Genomic DNA, 20,276 nt, shown 5'->3' with positions numbered 1-20,276 from the left:
GATAAATTGACAGACATGCCTCTAAAACGAGAAGGTGAGCATTTATTTAGACTATTTTCATGGAATGTCAGAGTAAATATATTTTTGCAAAAGTAAATAGTCAACACGTGTTGCGTTTTGGAGCTTCATGATCATGTTCTTTAATGTACTGCTACGTTTGTGAATGGGGCAATTGTAATGGAATTTCGTTGCACTCACAAGTTTTGACAACATTACATTACAGTATGGTTATGAGAGGTAGTGTAGCTATATGTGCAGGTGACTAAGCGGCGGCATGTACCATTGTGAACTGTCCTTTGCTTTTACTGTTTGCACATTGGGGCTGTTTTCTGCACGTGCCAGTTCGGTTGCGCTCCTTGTGTCTCGTAAATTTTTGCATTGGACGTCAGTATTAACGGAATTCTGATCTGACTAGATTTAAAGGTAGAATTACCGGTTGTTGCAGCATGCCATACACATACAGAACTTATTTAAAATATCAGGTGGGACGCTGCTGTTGCACAATGGGACCATTACTTGAGCTGAACCTGTATGATGAGTCACATAAATGCAATGCCTGTATGATGAGATTTGAAAATGATGGACATTGATAGGGGCCCTGGATGAAGTTTGGAAAGTAAATGTTTGTAAATATATTTAAATGTTTTAATGAATGAAGGCATACATACATATGGCATAATTGTACAACAAAATGGTGGAATGCTTATTTAATGTCACAGCCAAGCATATGCTACAGGAATCAGTGTTCCTTTGTGCCTTTGTGTGTCTATGCATGCACGTGTGTGTGTGTGTGTGTGTCTGGCCATACCTTTGCATCTGTCTGTGCTCTGATTGAGTATTACGTCTTTGTCTGTTGGCTGGTTTCTCTTGCAGACACAGAGAAGGCTCTGCAGGCCATGGAGGCCTGCCAGTCTGCAGCAGACGAGGGGTTTAGGGTCCGAGCCGAGAAGTTACTGCACATCTTTCAAAGTGACCTGTTCCAGGCCCTCCTGGGTGAGAATGCTGCCCCTCCACAAGAACTGCTCAGTGAGGTGGAGCTAGGGTGTATTAGTGCAGCATTTTGAACTCTTCAGTTTGAATAACTAAACATCAGTTATGTACTCCAGAGTCCTGACTGCCTCCACCCATTTACCAGTTTTTGTAGCTGCCTGCCTCCCATTATTCACTTCCGGATCACCCTTCAATACATTTTTAGGAAACTTAGGTTAGAAGAAAACTAACCTAATAAACATCAAATTACATTAAACAAACTACAGTAAAGAACCCCTGGCTCTGAAAAAAGATAAATAGTTACACCTAATCAGGTGTTAGGTGCAACTTATTTTTGAACATAATTAGTTGAATTATTGAAACCCAGTGTCTTGTCTGAACAAATTTAGCTTTCCTTATGTGTTCTGAGAAATGCACTGGCTTCTTGAGAGCTGGAGAATCAGCTGGATTGAAGTCACCCTGGGCTAGACCTTCATATACAATGCAGTAGAGGAGACTCAGATATGTTTTCCCTCACGTTTCTCTGGCTCAGTCTCAGCAGGATACTGCATCTGATTCAAGCCCAGAGGCTTGTGCACTGTCCTCTCAATATAGATAAAGTGTCTTCGGCTGGGCCAGTGGGCCAGCTGTTTGGCGTGGGGGCTGTGTGTCAGTAGTGTCACTGGCCAGAGAGAGGGGCTGGTATGACACGCAGAGGGCTGGGCGTGGCTCCGCTCGACAGGCTGCTCACTGTCATTCTTTCCCTCGGTAACAAAGACAAAAAAATCCCCCGCAGTCTGCATGTGGCCCAGGTGTCTTTGTGTGGGGAAACGAAGACTTGACTGACAATGACTTCCTCTTCAGCTTAATGAAATGCCAACTTCCCTTCATGTATCATACCTATTGTTTTCACAAAAACATTACAACACCTGTTCAAATCACCCCTTTGTTGGCAGGAATTTATTCATTTTTTCAACCAGGAACTTGCTGATATTATTACTGTAGATTACTGTAGTAATGTGGAGTTTATTCACCCATATATAGAGTAACAAAAAATGTGCAAAATGCTGCAGAGGCAAAAAGGAAATGAAGATGGCAGCAGTACAGGTTTATAAGCATCACCAGGGAGGATACCCAGCATCTGGTGATGTCTAGGGGTTAAAGACTTTAGGCAGTCATTGAATGCAAAGGATTTGCCACTAAGTCTAAATATGATGACTTCATTTCAGAATTTTATTTTCTCCAATTACATTTACTCCCATAAAATGGAGGAACTGTGTATACAAAGGGCTGTAATTCCTACATGGATTACCCTATATGGTTGTAAATACCCTCAAACTAAAGCTGACAGTCTACACTTTAACCTCATATTTATTGTTTCAAATACAATGTTGTGAAGTACAGAGCCAAAACTACAAAAAATGTGTCACTGTGTAAATACTTGCCGACTCTTCAGGAGGCAGACGTGGGTCTGTCATTGACTACTATCCACTGGTGACTTCACATTCAAAACTGCAGAGGCTACACTGCAAGATGCAAGTCACTAGTTAGCTGCTAAAACAGGATGGCCAGGTTACCATTTGCTAAGTGCTTAACAGAGCCTGCAGAGTTCTGGAAAAGATCTTGTGGACAGTTGTGATCCAGATTGAATTGTATCAGAGTGATGACAAGAACCAAGTGTAGAGGCCCAAGATTCAAAGCACCTGCCCTTATCTGTGAAACATGGTGGTGGGGGTGTTATGGTTTGGCCATGTATGGCTGCCACAGGTACTGGCTCCATTAAAGACAACTGAATTATGAAATGGCAGAATGAATTATGAAATGTACAGAAGCATCTTATCCGTTCAAGTTCAAGCGAATGCCTCCATTGGACAGTGCTTCATCTTTCAGCAAGACAGCGCGTTTCCTGTGCTGTAGAGTCCAATGGCAGTGTGCTTTAGACCACTCCAGCTAACATTTGGCATTGCACATGATGATCTTAGGCTTGTGTGCAGCTACTCGGCCATGGGAACCCATTTCATAAATCTCCCGATGAAGTTCTTGTGCTGACATTGCTTCCAGAGGTAGTGTCGCAACTGAGTACAGACTATTTTTACCTGCTTCAGCACTGGTCGAACCCACTAATTAGAATTGGTGTTCACGTGTTTTTGGCAATGTAGTATATGTATGTATGTATGTGTATACAATTGTGGACTACAGAGTCAAATCAAACATTGATTCTTGTCCTTGTCTCAAACATTATGGAGCTCACTGTATATGTAGTGCAGTCTGTATTTAGTATATAGTATTGTTTCCATAAAAGAGTGCATACCTAAACACAGAAAGAAGGGATTATATCTGATCATAATAATCATGAATAATTTTTCCCGTTTTGCAGAGATTTCCCATTCCCATGACGAAAGCCTGTGCGTTATCAGATGCAGTTTTCCTCTCGTATATTTCATTTGACGCCAGGCCAGGGTTTATTGGTGGGTTTACTGGAGCTTTGTCCAGGCATTAGCAGGGAATCCCAGACGGACATTACTACAGCACGTATGACACCTCCACCCCCCTCCTCTGTCCCTCACCCCCCCCCCCCCTATTTATAGTGAGCAGTAATCTGGGTTTGGGTTTGGGTTTGGGATTAGTCACACGCTGACATCATAAGGGATTAGGGTGATCTAACACAGGAAACACAGCGCGGGGGGGGCTCTTGGGTGTCCAGGGCATGTTATAGCCTAGATGGGGTGAGGGACGAGGGCAGTGCGCTCTTTCCACAAGCTACCTGACCTTTTTCCTGGCCATCCCATTATATCCAGTCCGGGAACTGCTCAACATCTAAATGAAAACAGTCACTACCTGGCACAGCAAAAATGGCTTCAGTATCTTTTTTGACAGTTCGTTGTCAAACTGACACTTAAAATAAGACTGTGCCAAATGCCACCCAAGTGAGGCTTATGAGAGATTACTGCCAGTTTTTGACGGCAAATTGTTGATCGTTTGACATGACTTATAATACTGCACAGTGCACGCACCCGCTTAAAACGTGTATGCCTGAAACAAGGCACCTTTTCGTCAAGTCACATTCGGAAATGACGACCATTCCCACCATCTGCCATTCCTTTAGAATGTGCACTCCTTTATCTTGTTTTGTCACGTGAAGGCTTTTGCATGTAACTTCGGCTGCTTTTTGTGTACTCCCACCGGGCTAAGTGGTGCTCTTTCATGCAAGTCCAAATGTATGGCGTTATCATCGTGAGCACACGGACACTGCCTGACACTTGTCAAAGGGAGGTTGTTTTTTTTTTTTGTTTTTTTTTTCAAAAACAGGTACATAGGCTCATAATAATATGCCTCCTTATCTTTTCTTTTTTTTGTTTGCAGACATTCAGGAGTTCTATGAGCTGACGGTGGTTGAAAACCAGGGGCCAGAGATGCCACAGACTCCAGTACTGGTAGGACCTTTAGCTCAATTGTGCTTGGGGGAAGCTTTCATCTTCCTCTCAAATGAAAAACCACCTTTTGAGGTGGACTCTGTGTAAAAAATGTCGGGCGACATAGCTCAGGAGGTAAGACCGATTGTCTGGCAGTCGGAGGGTTGCCGGTTCAAACCCCGCCATGGGCATGTCGAAGTGTCCTTGAGCAAGACACCTAACCCCTAACCCCCAACTGCTCTGGCGAATGAGAGGCATCAATTGTAAAGCGCTTTGGATAAAAGCGCTATATAAATGCAGTCCATTTACCAAAAAAATAAAATAAATAAATGCAGCAATGTTTGTCTTTTAAAATGTGAATACAGGTGTGTTTATAGTCACTGATGGGCACGGGCTTCATGCAGTTTACTTGGTGATGCTGAAAGGCATTCCATGCCCTCGGGGATTCAAGCTGGAGGAATACTTAGTGCTCTGTGTGTCTGAGTTGGTTGAGCTGTATGCTGGGGGTCTGTATACCACACTGCATCTGCCTTTTGCTGATAACCTGTGGCTGAACTCCCTCACAAAGTACTGTTTTATCAGGAAATGGACAAATGTGAAATGCTCGATACAAGGTCATTTGATTTTCAACGGTCAAATGTTAATCTAATCCATGTGAAGTATCACTCATACTTTCACATATTCTTTGTGAAAGCCCCATCTTGATGAGTATGTTTGTCTTAAACATTCAAAATCTCCATTTTGCTCAATTTGGAATATGAAAGAAAAGTATTTGTATTCTGGTATATACATCATGTATTGTGATGTGCATTTATACATATTGAAATGTGTTGCATTATATTTGAACATATGTTTTCTGTAAGGGCTGAAAAACAGCGAGAAATCCTAAGGACCACTGATTTTTGTAGCATTGCCATGTGTGTCATTGATAGTTTAGCCTTTAAGGCAAAGTTCCATATTGTCTTGCCCTTCAGGTCTTGTAAAATTCATGGAAGCACATTGCATGCTGTGTACTGAATGCTGGCTCAGACAGAAAAAGAAAAGTGGAACACATTGATTGCACATGTATTTGTCCACATATCACTACACATTTTATGCAGGCATTTTTATTTTATGTTCTTGTTCATTGTTTGTTTAATTGTGTGTTATATAGCTGTGACTTGTTGGGCTTCGGGATACATTTCTTCTTTAAAAGGACAATAGAGTGAAATCGGCGGTTGAAATCTGAGACGCTAATTGATGTTTCATCATTAGACAAAACAAAGGTCCTCTGAGCATTATTGTCTGGCGCAGTCCACATGTAGACGCAGGCTCAGTGTGTCTCCTGGAGGATCGGCGGGTCATTCGAGTAGCTTATCGATATTATCAGCAGTGCCTTGTATCGTCTTTTTCTGCGATGGTGATGGCGACGATAACGTTGTGGGGGCGTTTTGTGATAATCGGGTGTAAGCGTCACGCGCGCTTTCGGTTTGTAAACGAAAACCGGTCTTGGGCCATCGCTACGACCGGCGTTCCTGGAGTTGTTGCGACACACAGCGAGGCAGCAGGACGGCGAGGGGACAGGAAGAGAGCCACCCCCACTGCGCCGGTAATGCTCCTGTTTCCCTGAGCGTCAGCCTCCCGCGGGACTCTCTCCTGCTCGCAAATCCGCTCTGTCTTCCGTGAGCCCACTAATGCTGGCATTAAGCTCTTTTGTTTAACGCAGTACAGCTCCTCCTGCTGGTTGGAGTGGGTACCTCATCTCTTTGATATCCGAAGGTTCAGTGAACTTGCTGTAATTTTGGCAGGTCACAGAATAATAACATTCCCAGAATCACTTTAAAAATAGTCAACCCCCCCCTCCCCCCCCCAAAAAAAATAGAAACTGCTCATTAAAAATAGAAACAATGAAAAGAAATATAGTGCAATTTACACGTAATTGGTTGCACTTGCCACCCTCACTGCAACCTAATAGTTGATGAAGGAATACTTCTGAGTTCAGTTTTTGTATTCTTGTTTTGGAGAGGCTATGGATCAATCAGTGCAATGCTTGGGTTTGTGTTTGATCAATGTGTGAACATGGCCATGTTATGCAGTTATGGATAAGCTTTAAATGGTGGTACAAACATTGAAAATATAAAGGATACTCGCACACCAGCAAATGTTCTCGTGTGGTTTATTCAAAATGCAACCTTTTGTCCCAAGAGGTCTTTGACAGGCATACCTTTGGTTGAAATGTTGCACTTTTAATAAACCACAAGAGAATATTTGCTGGTGTGTGAGTATCCTTTAATTTTTGATTGTCCTATTATTTTGCCTGGAACCTGGACACAACTGTTGGATGTGCATATACTAATTTTCACACAGAATAAATGTGCCTATTTCTACTTGGCATACCAGGGCTCCATGCCAGTCTACTGTACTATTGTACTGTATTTGTGGCTCGTTGACATATTTCTGTGCGTGTTTATATTTTTGTGTGATTCAGTCCACTAGAGGGCAACAGAGATCCACATTCTGTTCTTTATCGGCTTGTAGTGCTGAGGTAGAAAAGGGGCGTGTGTTTGCATGATCTTTAGGTTGCGTGCTTTAGAGTGTCTGATGAATATGTGTTTGTGTTAGGTGCATTTGTGTGTGTGTGTGTGTTTGCACGTGTGCATCCTTGTCTACGTGTTCGTTTGTCCAACTTGAATCCAGTTTGTGCATATAGTTAAGCATGTGTGTAAATAATTAATCACAATTAATTTAATGTAGTTGTATCTCTTCTCTCTCTCTCTGTCCCTCTCTTGTTTTCACTCTGTCTTGCTGTAATTTTAAATATTAAGTATGTGACTGGAGCTGATTTTGTGTTGGGACCCAGCAAGAAAAGGAACAGAATTCTTGTTACTTACAATGCTTGTGCCGTGAATTGTGTGTAAGTGTAAGTGTGTGTATGTATGTCTGTGTGTGTGTTTGCTTGTGTATGTATGTGTGTGTGCGTGTGAGAGAGAGAGCTTTGATATTCATATATTAATACAAATGTAACGATGAATATATGCAATGTGTGTCAGAGTTTTTTTTAATTTTTAAACCCACTTCTCACCTCTTGGTGTAAAAAATAGTTGAACATAAAATCCGGAACCTTGGAGAATTGTAAGCATTCTAGCCAAGAAGTGTTCTGAAATGTGTTAATGTGATTTGACTTGGGTGTCCCTGGATTTTTGTGATTTTGTATGCTTCTGTTTCTATCTGCATGGATGGGTTTCAAGTGCCCTTGGCTATGCTACTATGTGTTTGAATGTGATTGGATTTTAGGTGCAAGTATGCGTATCTGTGGGATTATAAGAAAGAATGTGTGTGTGTGTGTGTGTGTGTGTGTGTTTTTGATGCAGGTGGCATGGTGGTTTTTTCCATGATGTACCATAAAACATAAAGAGAATAGACAGCTAGGCTATGCTGTGGCATGCATTGAGTTACATTTGATACAGAAGCTCAGATGTGTTTGGTTCTAGTTAAGTAATGGCATTTTGGTGTCAACATGTCAGCAAAGTGTTGATAACTAAATTCATGTGTGTGTGTGCCTTTTGCTATGGGAGTAAATTCTGCTTGGGGAATTAGTGTGCATTTACCATTTTAGAATTGCTTTAGTGCTGCACCATTGCGTCTTAGTCAGGGGGATCTGGAGGGGGGGAGGCACACTCACCATGTACTCATGCTGCTGATGATGCAACATGCATTCACTCACACCCCCGACAAAACCCACTCTGTAGTACAGCCCACGTTCTTAAAGGCAGAGTGCCTGACAGAAAAGTGTTCCTTGTTCTAGCCATTCCTCTACCTCGACATACATTCATTTAATCTCAATGAATCACTGGCAACCTTTTTCCCCATGTACACCTTCTCCTCATAAACCTTCTCTGCTCCTCTGGCCTTTTAAACCTGTCACCTTCTTTATGAAAAGCATTACTATAGTTATATCATTAAAATAGGCTCTATTGGACTAAAATCTTATTTACAGTGTGAATGCAAAACAAAGCTATAAAAAATGAAGACAAAATAAGGTAAATAATTAATTTCACTTCACTTACTACACAGAAATAAAGGGAAAATAATTACTGTGCTAACAAAGATCACAATCAATACAGACTTTTTAAGATGGAGGTACTTATAGGAATGAAATCCAGTTGGTCAAATTTGGTTCTCATAAGAATAGGCCTGCATAGAAAACTGTACACAAATCAGTCCTTTATGAAGTAAAGCCAATCTAAGTGGCAGATTGTGCCCATCTGCTTCCTTTACATTTTCTTATTAGCTGTTAAAATGAAATGATGATGGCTCTTTTCCTCTCTTGCTTACTCCTCCAGAATCTTTGTCTTTGTATTCTGAGGTCTTTCACCCCCATGCACAGAGACAGGTGAGATGGTGGTGCCTAACTCCTCTAGCCACTCCCCCCTCTGACCTCTGACTCCTGCTTTGGTTTGGATGGACAGCTGCTAATAGGCATTCTGATCAAACAGCAGCTGTTAGTATGAGATACACGTGTACACCCGCACACACCCGCACACAAACACATGCCTAACCGAAACATGTATGCATCAGATACACTGTAAGAGCACTGAACACATACAGAGTATGCAATACGTACATTTACACATAGAAAACACTGGCACACACAGTTTTTACACTTACTGACTTCCCTGCACTGATCGCCACAGCAACGTCCACATGGCAACAACCCTTTCCATCTCCACGGCAACAACTGCACTATCACTAAGGCAACAGCTGCACGATGCCACGGTAACAAGACCCCCCACCCCCCACCCCACACACACACATCCCCTCCCTTCTCTCCCTCATTTTTCTTCCAGTTCATTCAGTGCCTCTTTTTTGTCATGGTAATCAGGATTGGTCGAACACAGTTATGTCTCTTCATCTGTGCTCTCTCCATTTTCTGATCTCTCCCTCGCTATCTCTAGCGTTCGGTTAAATTATTTTTTTATTTACACACGCAAAATTCTCTCCCTCCTCTCGCTCCTTCCCTTTTCTCTATCTGATGTTCTCGGTTTAATAGACTCTTTGTACCTTCTCTTCTTCCTGCTTTCTCTTGCATTCCCTTATTAATTCTGCATTCACGTTCTCTAACCCTCTCTCTTCATCTCTGTCGCTTCCTCTCTCTCTCTCTCTCCCTCGCTCATGCTCTCTAGCCCATCCTCTCCTCTCCTCCTCCTGCTTCCATTTCTTCCTCCGCTGCTCCTCTGTCATTCCCCCTCTCTCATTTGCCTTTCTTTGTGGAGCGATTCGCCTGCTTGCCCTTGCCACTGTTTTCTTTCATTTCCTTCCCCCTTTCCCTGTCCCTTCCTTCCATTTTCCACCACTTATATCTCCCATTCCTCCTTCCCTTTCCCTGCCATCCCTCGGTTCCTATACCTCATCGCCTCTCTGTTTGTCCTCCCCTCGATCTCGCTGCCACGGGGAGAAATGCACTGATACGCTCCCCCTCCTCTCGCTTTCTTACACGTTACCTCTGAACCCCCCGCTTTCTCTCTCCCTCTCCCTCCCTCTCTCACTCTCTCTCTCTCTCTCTCTCTATACCCCCCTCTCTGTCCCTCCCTCTCTCACTTCACATCTCCCCCCTCCTTCCTCTCCTTCTCTGGTTCAGTCAGTGTAATCAAAGAGAGATAAACGGAAAGAAAAGAGAAGAAGGGATAGGTAGGAAGACGGAAGGAGTGGGGAAGGCTGGGGAGGGTGTGGGGTCTGACCCTCTTTTTTGGGGGGTTGAGCGCGAATCCACCTGTTTGTATTCAATACCATGGATTGTCTCTGCATTGTGACTACAAAGGTAAGTGAATCCGAGGTCTCGGAGAGCTGGTTTTTGCGCGCGCGGGCGCGTGTGTGCGAGTGTCTGTGTGTGTGAACCAGGGAATAAGGGATGGGGTTAAAAACGTTGGCCTTTTCCTCCTCAGGCCCCCCTCTTTATCTTTCTCCTGGACTGTCTTTCCCCCCCTGCGCTGCCTTTTTAAATGTCCGTTCTCCTTGAATTGTGTAATTAACCCCGGTGCTGTGTGTGTAGTCTCCATCCATTTCACTCCCTGTGATCTTTTCCCCTTTTATCCCCCATTCCTTTTCCCCTGTCTGAGGATAGAGAGAGGAGCTTTTGTCTCAGAACTATGTGTGTGTGTGTGTGTGTGTGTGTGTGCGCCTGTGCTCTGGCCCCTTCGTCTTTCCCCGAGCGAGTGTGTGAGTGTGAAGTGTGTTTCTGAACGTATGTGCCTCTTTTCTTTCCCTAATGGCTTTAATTTGGGGTTTCTGGGTTTAATGGGTTCCTGTTTGGGATGAGCGGGGAACCAGAGAGATGTGCCTGGCCCGGAGAGACGTATCGTGTTCAGAGAATGGCACTGGTGGATTTTCCCAAAAAATATAAAAAATTAGAAAATGAACTATAGTGTGCCATGATTGCGCTAGACTACAAATCATTTTTACGTTGGGATGTCTTGATCCTAATCCTTATTATGGCATAATAGCGATAGTGGTAAATTCTTGTATGTATTGGGCAACGTTAGTAGAGAATGTTCATGTAATGTTGGACAAGTGTAAAGTGTGTTCTTGCAATGCTTTATACTGTGTACCCCTAAATCTGGTTGGATTCTGATGATGAGCCCCAGCTCTGGTTTTGTCCAAACACCTGAAATGTGGCAGAGCTTGTTTTTAACGTAGGCTTTTTTTTTCTGTGGATGTGGAGTGGAAGCATTTCCGTTCCCTCTGTGGATCTTGCTGAGATCCTTACAGTTGTAAAATGCCGGCTTTGTGAATGAACTCGACTGCCTGCCGTGGGACAGTGTGGAAGGGAAGGAGCATAACGGATATCTGAGATAATAACTTCAGTCATTTGGGGGTATTGCCTATTATGCATTACAACTGCTTTTTGGATTAAAACTGTGTTCTCTCTCAGGCTATACGGTGTCAGCCCATTCAGATGCATATACCTTTGGAAATTTCATTTGTGTTATGTGTGAGGAATTTAATATCGACAGGACTTGTGAATGTGCGGACACCCCCCCCACCTCCACACCTCACCGTACACAAAATGTGATGTTGCTACTTTAAAAAAAAAAAAAAAAAAAAAAAAAAAGATAATTTAGAATACTTTACAGTGTTGACTTATTGGCTAAATGGTCAGAGATCTGATAAAACATTTTGGTAGCAATTGAATTATATGGCATACAGCATACATAGCACTACCAAGAATGACATTATACCTGTCATAACCAGCCATGACAGTGTTATGACATGTCACAAGCTGTAATGCACTACCATTACTTAATATGACAGGTATTAGGTCATGCTTATAATAGGCTTTGTAGCATATAAGTCAATTATATCAAAATGTATTTTATGTTGGTGGTTTTTGTTGAAAATGGTGGGGTTTTAGATTCACAAGTAGAGTTAGATTTCAGCTACTGTCTAATACTGTATAATGCTAATATTGTGCTGAGATGTGGGAAAATGTGAAATCTGACCTAAAATTGAATTTTATAAAGACCGTGTTTGTTCAAGTGGAAGTAGAGCAATACATATTCTGTGTAACTTTTTGTAGGTTTATATGCTTTGGGGAGTAGTTGACTCAGGAAAACTTACACTTGAAAAATTTTAAATGCTTTTTCTTGCTAAAATTTGTTTGCAGGCTAAGTATCTGAGTATCTGTATCTGTGAGTTTTTGACACTGGCACTTTTAAGGAAATATAGGGCTGAACTGTTTTAAAGTTTTTAACATCACCATTCCAACTGAAAAAAAACATGAATAGTTTTAAAAATAAAGAAAAAGAAAATGCATTTTACAACACACATGTTTATGTCTCAAGAAGTGTTAGCTTGCACTATGAATTCTAAACTTTTTTAGATTTAGCCTTCAGAACATTTTCTGTATTAGATTTCACTAAGGGTTTAATACTGTAACTGAATTCACTGGTTTACTGAGTTTACTGTGATATAATTTGTATGGCTGCATGTATACTGAAGTATTCAGTGTTCAGTACTATGCTGAGTTTCAAACTTGCGGTCTTAAGGTTAGAAATCCAGTTCGACCCCTCTCTTCTATAAAATACGTACAGCTTCATCATAGTTTGCTTTTCTATCCGGCTAACTGTCTCTCGTATTCAACAGGACGCATTTGGTTTCATAAATCAACCTTGTGTGGCTGTGGCATAGGTAGAGCGCTGTGCTAAAAGCGTGCTGTAATGCAGGACAGGACTGAACTGATTTGAGCAGTCGCTCTCAGCTAACAGTGCATGGCCCTTACCTTCCTACACTGCTGTCACCATAAACCCCCACCCATGAGACCCATCCTGGTCTTATTGCTGTATACATGGGCATTGTGTGTATGTGTGTGAGCATTGTACAGCGTGTGGTTGTACTGTAGGTGTATTGTGTATAGGTAGTCTAAGACTAACACAGTATCCAACAATGTATTTTTGTCACATCAGTGAAATCCCAGTTAAATATTCCGTACATAGCCAGCAGTGGATGTGTGTGATTCTCCTAGCACGCTCTGTCCCACAGCCATGTGTCACCCCTTGTGTTATGCCTGGTATTATCCTCTAGCCTGGCTCCCCTTGTCCTTGGTTTCCTTGGCCACTGTCTTGAGCGCAGGAGCGAAGAGAGAGTGTGTAATTGTGCGAATGCGCCTGCACGCCTGTGTACGTTCTGCTGCGGCCCGCGCTCTATGGTTTGTGGGGGATGCTGCATGTCTCCCTACATGAATGACAGAGAGGCCCGAGGAGCAAGATGGCTGTTTAACCTTTGGCCGCCTGACCGCTCCGACGCATGTAACTGACACGCTGTCACCGGCGCACTGTCGCTCCCTCTGCCTCATCTCGCCCGCTCTCCTTTCGGCCTCTCTCTCTCTCTCGCTCTTTCTCTCCCGCCTCAGTGTCCCTCGTCTCCGCCGTCCACCTGTGCGTTTCAGCGAGCCCGAGTGCCATGTCTAATCACGGGCCGTGGCATGGTGGGATACCAGCGAGCTCCGCCTCTGTTTTTTTCTGGAAGCGATCTCCGGACTCTCTTCCGTGCTCGTGTTGCCCGCAGTGGAGCTCATTTTGGAGTCCTAACACTAGTGTGACTCTAGGGCTCTTGAAACACTTATGAGACGGGAGCAGTTATTGCTTGATCTCTCTGGGATTTCTGTAGGCCGACGACACCTGTCTCCACTTCTCCACTGAGATACCGCAGCGTGAGCGATGACATCACAAAGGCCTTCATCAACATATGCCGCTGGTGTATGGGTGTTCAACATTTCATGAAATGAAAATGCTCCTTGCTGTAACTGGCGTAGACATTCCATATGACACATATAAGCTGATTTTTTTTTAGTTTAATGAACTAGGCGGACGTCCAAGTGTAAATATATAGGTGGAAGTTCTTCGTGAGCATCAGACCTGATTTTAAAAAGAATCATGGCGTTCAGTGTGCATTTGCAAATGTTTTACAGTAATCATTCACACCAGTGGCATCCAGTCCAGATGCCCTCTGAAATCTAATTGGAAAATTTAGGATACAGAAAACCTTTAGCTTTTGCTGTTCCTCTACTGGGGCCAAAATGCCTTCTGCAGAAAGCTCATGGTTTCAGCCCTCCGCAGAGTGGCTATGCCATTAGCTGGCATTGGGCTCATTCTTTAACTTCTCTTTCTTCTCTTTTTCTGTCCTTATCTCTCTGTCACACGCACACAGTGAAACTCATTTATTTCGCATTACCTAAAGTCACTTCATTAATTATGAATTAAACATAATTTTCATTATAGTAGCTGCTGTACTTTGCACATGATGATTAGCAACTAATCTGTCATTGGAACTGTTGGTCGCTAACATTTTCAGTGTTAACCCCAGAATGTGTTCATGTATATTTTGCCTATTGATTTAAAAAAAAAAAATCAAATTTAAAAAACAAATATATATATATATATATATTGCTTTTATGTTGTATGTGGATTGCTGTATTTGTTAAAAGGCTGAAAATTGAACAACATTCCATATTCCCTGACCTGCATTCCATATTAAAATGAATGAGCAATGCTTTCATATTTGTATGTATGTTGGGAGCAGATGCCTCAGCCATATTTCATGGATGAATAGCCCTTTAAATTTGAAAGGATGGAAGTTGTTGTTGCAGCTAGCTCAATCAGGTTATCATTACTTCTGCTAGATGGAAACCTCCCATTAGCCTGAGCCTCAAAGGTCAGAACTGCCCTTTCCCTGCTACAGTGTGGATAAGGAAGGGGAGACATATTCAGAATTGATTGTCTGTCCTCGGTCCTAAAATGTGTCATTATTGTAGCTTGTCAACTGCTGCATGTTGAATAAGTTGCTGTCACTTCATCACCTCTGTAAAACATCTTTTTGCCCTTCAGAGCTGTGCTTCAAAGCTGCACTAGAAATTTTTTTAAGCGGGTGAAGTGGTTTTCCTCACAAACCATCACTTACGCACTAAAATTGGATGACATCAGTATGATATGAATAATATAATATAATACGCTATTTGTGAACTCAATCACCTTTGCTTTTTCCCCTTTCTTATATTCAAAATGAAATAGCTTTATTGGTGTGACATGAACCCTGACTAAATACTGAATGATGTGGCCATCAATGTACTGATGTTGCTGAACTCCCTCCTCCTCCATGGTGCACCTGCTTCTGTTCCAATATTAAAAGGTGGTTTAATTTTAAAAGAAGCGTTTTTATCAATTATATTTTCTTCTTCATTTGACCAATTTTGTAATGCTCAGTTACCTGTGTGTGTGGATATATGTGTGTGTATGTATGTATGTATGTATGTATGTATGTGTGTGTGTGTGTGTGTGTGTGTGTGTACGTGTGTGTGTATGTATGTATGTATGTGTGTGTGTATGTCTGTGTGTGTGTCTGTGCCCCAGTGTGTAAATCTATTTTGATATGTGCATATATATGTATGTCTTGCACTGTGGCCACCACATCCTGTGTTCACACAGAAGAATGCAGACTCACACCTGCGTCCTCTGTGACCTGTTCTGCCAGCCGCCATGTCTTTTCACATTACCGTCCACCAGCTGAGCCGCACGCTCGCTGCGTCTGCAGAAGGAATGCGCCCCAAGCGCAGCTCGCGCAAGCGGAACGCGAGCAGGCCGAACGGGCAGATGGGATGCAGGCAGACCACATGCAGACCGCACGCATACCGCAAGCAGACTGTACTCAGACCGCACGCAGAAAGACCATACGCAGACCGCACGTAGACCTCACGCAAACCACCCACAGACCGCACGCAGACCTCACGCAGACCTCACGCAGACCTCACGCAAACCGCACGCAGACCCCACGCAGACTGTACTCAGACCCCACGCAGGCCACATGCAGACCCCAGGCAGACCGCAAGCAGACCGCACGCAGACTCCACGCAGGCCACATCCAGACCCCACGCAGACCGCACGCAAACCCTAGGCAGACCCCACGCAGACCGCACGCAAACCCTAGGCAGACCCCACGCAGGCCACATGCAGACTGTACGCAGACCCCACGCAGACCCCATGCAGACCCCATGCAGACCCCACGCAGACCTCACGCAGACTGCACGCAGACCCCACGCAGACCCCACTCAGGCCACATGCGGACTGAACACAGGCCGCAGCCGCTCGGTTGGCCAGATGCATCATTCTCACACAGTGCGGTGGTTGGAGACCTGCTGACTCAAACGCTCTCTCCCTGAGCGATGATGGGGCTGGTTTTACAGCGCTCCACGGGACCTAGGGAATAGACTGACTGTAGGGAATAGACTGATTTGTCCTACAAAATTGGCTCGAAAAATATTAGTTACACACTTCAAAGGTGGAAGTAGGTGCTGCATTCAATATTTCTCTTTCTGTTTCTTGCCTGATATGCAAGTGACAAAATTCTTGTGCCAGCACCCAATTTCAGTTTTGCCAAAATATTACCGGAAGGACCCTGAGCTAAAAGGGGCTGAGAGTATAGAGGAGGAGGACACAGGAACACAGGCAGAGCAGCCAATGTCGCCAACGCTAAACATGTACAGGACACACTGACTGCAAAGCGTCTCCATTCATTCTACCTCCTCCACCATCTCATTAGTTTTTCTCTTTCTGTTCTCCTCTCTTCCTCTCCTCTCATCTTCTCTCCATGCCTCCGCGCCACTTATTTTCCCTCCTCTTTTTCCTGGCTTCCGATTCTCTCTGCCTCCCTCGCTCCTTCCCCTCCTGACTCCCTAATTAAACCTTTCCCTCCCAGGGCTCTATCCTCTTTTACTTAACATGGATAGAGAGGCCCCAGAGATCTCTGCTTTCGCTCCCTCCCTCCCTCCCTTCTGTTCACATACTTGCGCTCTCTCTCTCTCTCTCTCTTTCTATCACCCTATGTGTGTGTCTCGCTCTGTCTTTCTGTGAATAATAAAATTGAAAATTTAATTGACTGACAGCATATGACGGAGTAAACAGTGCTGTGGTTAGGGGGACAGGGCTGGTGGAGTTGAATGCGCGAGTCTTTGGCAGAGCCGCCTTGGCGGAACACACATCTGTATGAATGAGGAGGTGGCAGGCGTACGCCGGGCCTGGGTGAGAGGAGGGCTTGAGCTAAGCAGATGAATAATGCAACGCGCGGAGCTCGCGCCAGCTGCACGCCCTGGAAGTGGGCTGCCCGCGGCGGGGGTCAGAGCCTCTTTGAGCTGCGCGCTCTGCCCCCCGCCCCATTCCCGCCGTACCGGTCTCCCAGCATGCACCAGTGCGGCGCACCTCGGTCCGGGCGGCATTCTCATGGCGAGGCCAAAAATGCGGTCTCCGTGACTTGACGTGACTGCAAGTGGAACGCTTTCGCTCAACAGACTTACCGTGGAGCGGTCGACAGCGGAGAAGATCTCGTGGCTGTATTGCGATAGTTTATTTGTCACTCGACCACAGGTCGATTGTGACTCGACCACTGTGGAATAAAAATAGGTTGTCGGAACATTCCTCTGATCAGATGCTTTTGACTTATAAATAAACATCACAGGTAACTTCCGAGACAGACGTGTTTTTGAAGTACCATCACTGCGATCATGCAGTTGTGACAAAACTAGAGTGCATGAGCAGGAACCAAACTTATTTTGCTGCTTCCGCTGTGTGGGATGTGAGATTTTTTTTATAGTGTACGTGCATTTAAATACGTGGTGTTTTAATGAAGATAATTATAGGTGTACTGTTGTTGCTTTCAACATAATATTTTGATTATGTTGGGGGCGGCAGTGTAGTATAATGGGTAAGGAGCTGGTCTTGTAACCTAAAGGTTGCAGGTTCAATTCTTGGGTCAGGCCCTGCCGTTGTACGCTTGAGCAAGGTACCTAAACTGCTATGCTTCAGTATATATCGAGCTGTATAAATTAATGCAATGCAATGTAAAGTGCTATGTACAAATGTTGTGTAAGTCACTCTGGATAACAAACTAAAGTCTAATGTAATGTAATATTTTGATTAAACAGAGTTTATCTTTTTTACAGGGTCTATATCCTGTTCAAAGCTGAAACATATGGCCCCTTTGAACGGAATGTGACTTGATTGCAAAACCTTTACTAGCTATCTTCTGTGTAAAAGATATAAATATGAAATATGCACGGAGCTAGGAGTTCGCTCAGAAACCCACAATGAGAAGTTGTTACTGTATAACATTAAATAGAATAGGTGTTGCCATTTTCAGTGATCATTTCATTTAGATAAATTAAAAAGTTGCAATATTTGGAAAATCTCTTTCCAAGCTGGAACAAAACGCTGCTCATTCTTGGACTGAAAGACAGAACCAAATATGGCAATTAAGATGTGCTAAATCTCACATATTGCTTTTGAGATTGTATGTGTTTGGGGGTCCACATCATTAGAGGTGCATGTTTTATTGATTATGGTTAATGCTGTGACTCTCTGTGATTACGCAACACTGTTGCTTCTGAAACTTATGGTGGAGCTTATGTGCGGAAATAAGATGAATATAATCACACGAGTGATGCTCTCATCCAGTCTGGCTGTGCCCGTGTTCGTTAAACAGCACGGACATGCATGAACAGCTTTGATGATATGCAGTATTCTCATTGGCCGCAGAATAATCAGAGAATTAAAAGCGGGGACCTCGGAGATTGTCAGTTGATTGGTCTTGGCGTTGCGGGCGCCGTGACACGGCGTCCTGTTAACCGGTATGGACTGCTGTCTGAAGGCGGTCAGCTTGCAGGTTCGGTGTGCCCGGTGTCTGCAGTTTGGTCATCGCTGGCTCTGAGACCTGCTGGTGTTGCTGTTCGGCTCGGGTCCGATGTGCAGGGCCGGGGATAAAACAGCAAAATGGGAGGAGGGGGAGACATAAAGATCTAGCGAACGGGAAAGCGAAAGGAGAGCAAATAATCAGACGAAATGAGGGACATGGCTCAAAGAAAGAGAGGGAAGAAGAAGCAGAGGGCTGCGGAATGAACTTTGGTCAAGTCAGTGTTTTTCATTTGTGGCTTGAAAGAGGGACTGAAGAATTGAGTAAATTTCGTACAACGAGGAATAGATGCTCTTGAGAGTGCAGTTTTTCTGAATTTGGAAAGCTGCCATACCTCAGTGAATGCAGATGGATGTGGTTAATACCCCTTGGCTTCATTTGCTAAAGCCTTTCATATCGAGTTGCCTTAAGAAACACCTGTCATACAGTTTAACCCTACTGATGCCAGAACCTGGATATTATTTCCTGTAATGACAGGCTTCATCTGCTCTGTGTTAGTGTGTTTTGACAATAACTCATTGCATAGGCAACTGATGGACTCACAAATTTTAACTTATATGTGCGTGTGTGTCTGTATGTATGTGTTTGTTTGTTTGTTTGTGTAGTGCCCTCCAAATGTACTTACACCCTTATAACTATATAACATCAACAATGCAAGTACTTAGCTATATTTGCATTTTCGAAACTAATTATAAAATATTGCACTTTAAAAATGATTCAGTAGGATTAACCTGTATGTTTCTCAAATTGTACATTTATCTGCCAAAAAATCTGTGGTTTATTCCAAATATTCACACCTGTTTACAGTACTTTGTGCGCCTTCCCTTCACCAAAATAACACTTCTGAATCGCTTCTTTTGTGTTTTATCAGGTGGACACGTGTGTGTGTGTGTGTGTGCGTGCGTGCATGCTTTTTTTTTGGGGGGGGGGGGGGGGGGGGGGGCTAGCCGGGTGGTTCTTATAGAAAGTATATCGGCTGGATGGATGGTAGAGTTTGAGACCAAGTTTCACAGAGGCAAGATTACCTCCAGGCAGGTTTACCACTTAATTATTCACCTAATAGCGAAAGGTGGTATCTTTTGTTTTTTTGTTGTTTGTGGCCATCTCCTGATTTGGGTAGGTCAATGACCGTTTATATTGTTTTTCCTTAGACTTCTTTGTCGTTCCTCATGGTGATTGGTGACACATGGTTTTGACATGTTTTTTAATATGTTCCTTTACCCCAGTGAAATAGCAAGTTATGGAAGGCGACAGTACATTTGCCTGTTTCCTAAGACTGAGATGAAATAAAAAGTGGCTTGTTAAAATGGATTTACTTTAATTGAATTTTCTGTAAAATAGTTATTAAGGGTCTGACTAATTATAACATCATTTTTTGAAAAAATATTACTAAACAGAACATGTTTATCCAAGTAGTTGTATTTGTATTAGAATATAATTGTCCCATTTTTGAGCATACAATAAAGCTCATTGTCTGTATTATTTATTTTATCGTGTTTTCTTATGTTTACCGAGGATGTGAATCATACACACAACATTCAGATGTGTTATTGTGGTTTGCAGTAACAGAATGTTCTATATATATGTATATTAGCAAGGTTGCATTAATACGATCCTGAGGCTTGGTTCTGCTTTTGCATGACCTGCAATATTTGAAGCCTGGTCCTGTCAATACCATTTTCTGCC

General features: G+C 43.3%; 1 protein-coding gene across 3 annotated transcripts in view; it reads left to right on the top strand.

Moving 5' to 3' along the window:
• Positions 1 to 20,276, top strand: part of dlg4b (discs, large homolog 4b (Drosophila)) — a 126,543-nt gene continuing 106,267 nt past the window's right edge. For 2 of the 3 annotated variants that reach the window (XM_035410689.1, XM_035410688.1), the window contains exons 1-3: positions 1 to 34; positions 874 to 993; positions 4,333 to 4,403. In XM_035410689.1, coding sequence (XP_035266580.1) covers positions 16 to 34; positions 874 to 993; positions 4,333 to 4,403 — 210 coding nt within the window. In that variant the 5' untranslated portion in view covers positions 1 to 15. Of the gene's footprint in view, positions 35 to 873; positions 994 to 4,332; positions 4,404 to 9,554; positions 10,180 to 20,276 lie in introns of those variants that run through there. The other variant, XM_035410692.1, reaches the window with a different exon arrangement.

The sequence above is a fragment of the Anguilla anguilla genome, chromosome 3 (assembly GCF_013347855.1).
Source record: "Anguilla anguilla isolate fAngAng1 chromosome 3, fAngAng1.pri, whole genome shotgun sequence".
Lineage (NCBI taxonomy): Eukaryota > Metazoa > Chordata > Actinopteri > Anguilliformes > Anguillidae > Anguilla > Anguilla anguilla.
Note: the sequence above shows the minus strand (reverse complement) of the source record. Positions and strands in the feature narration are given on the sequence as shown.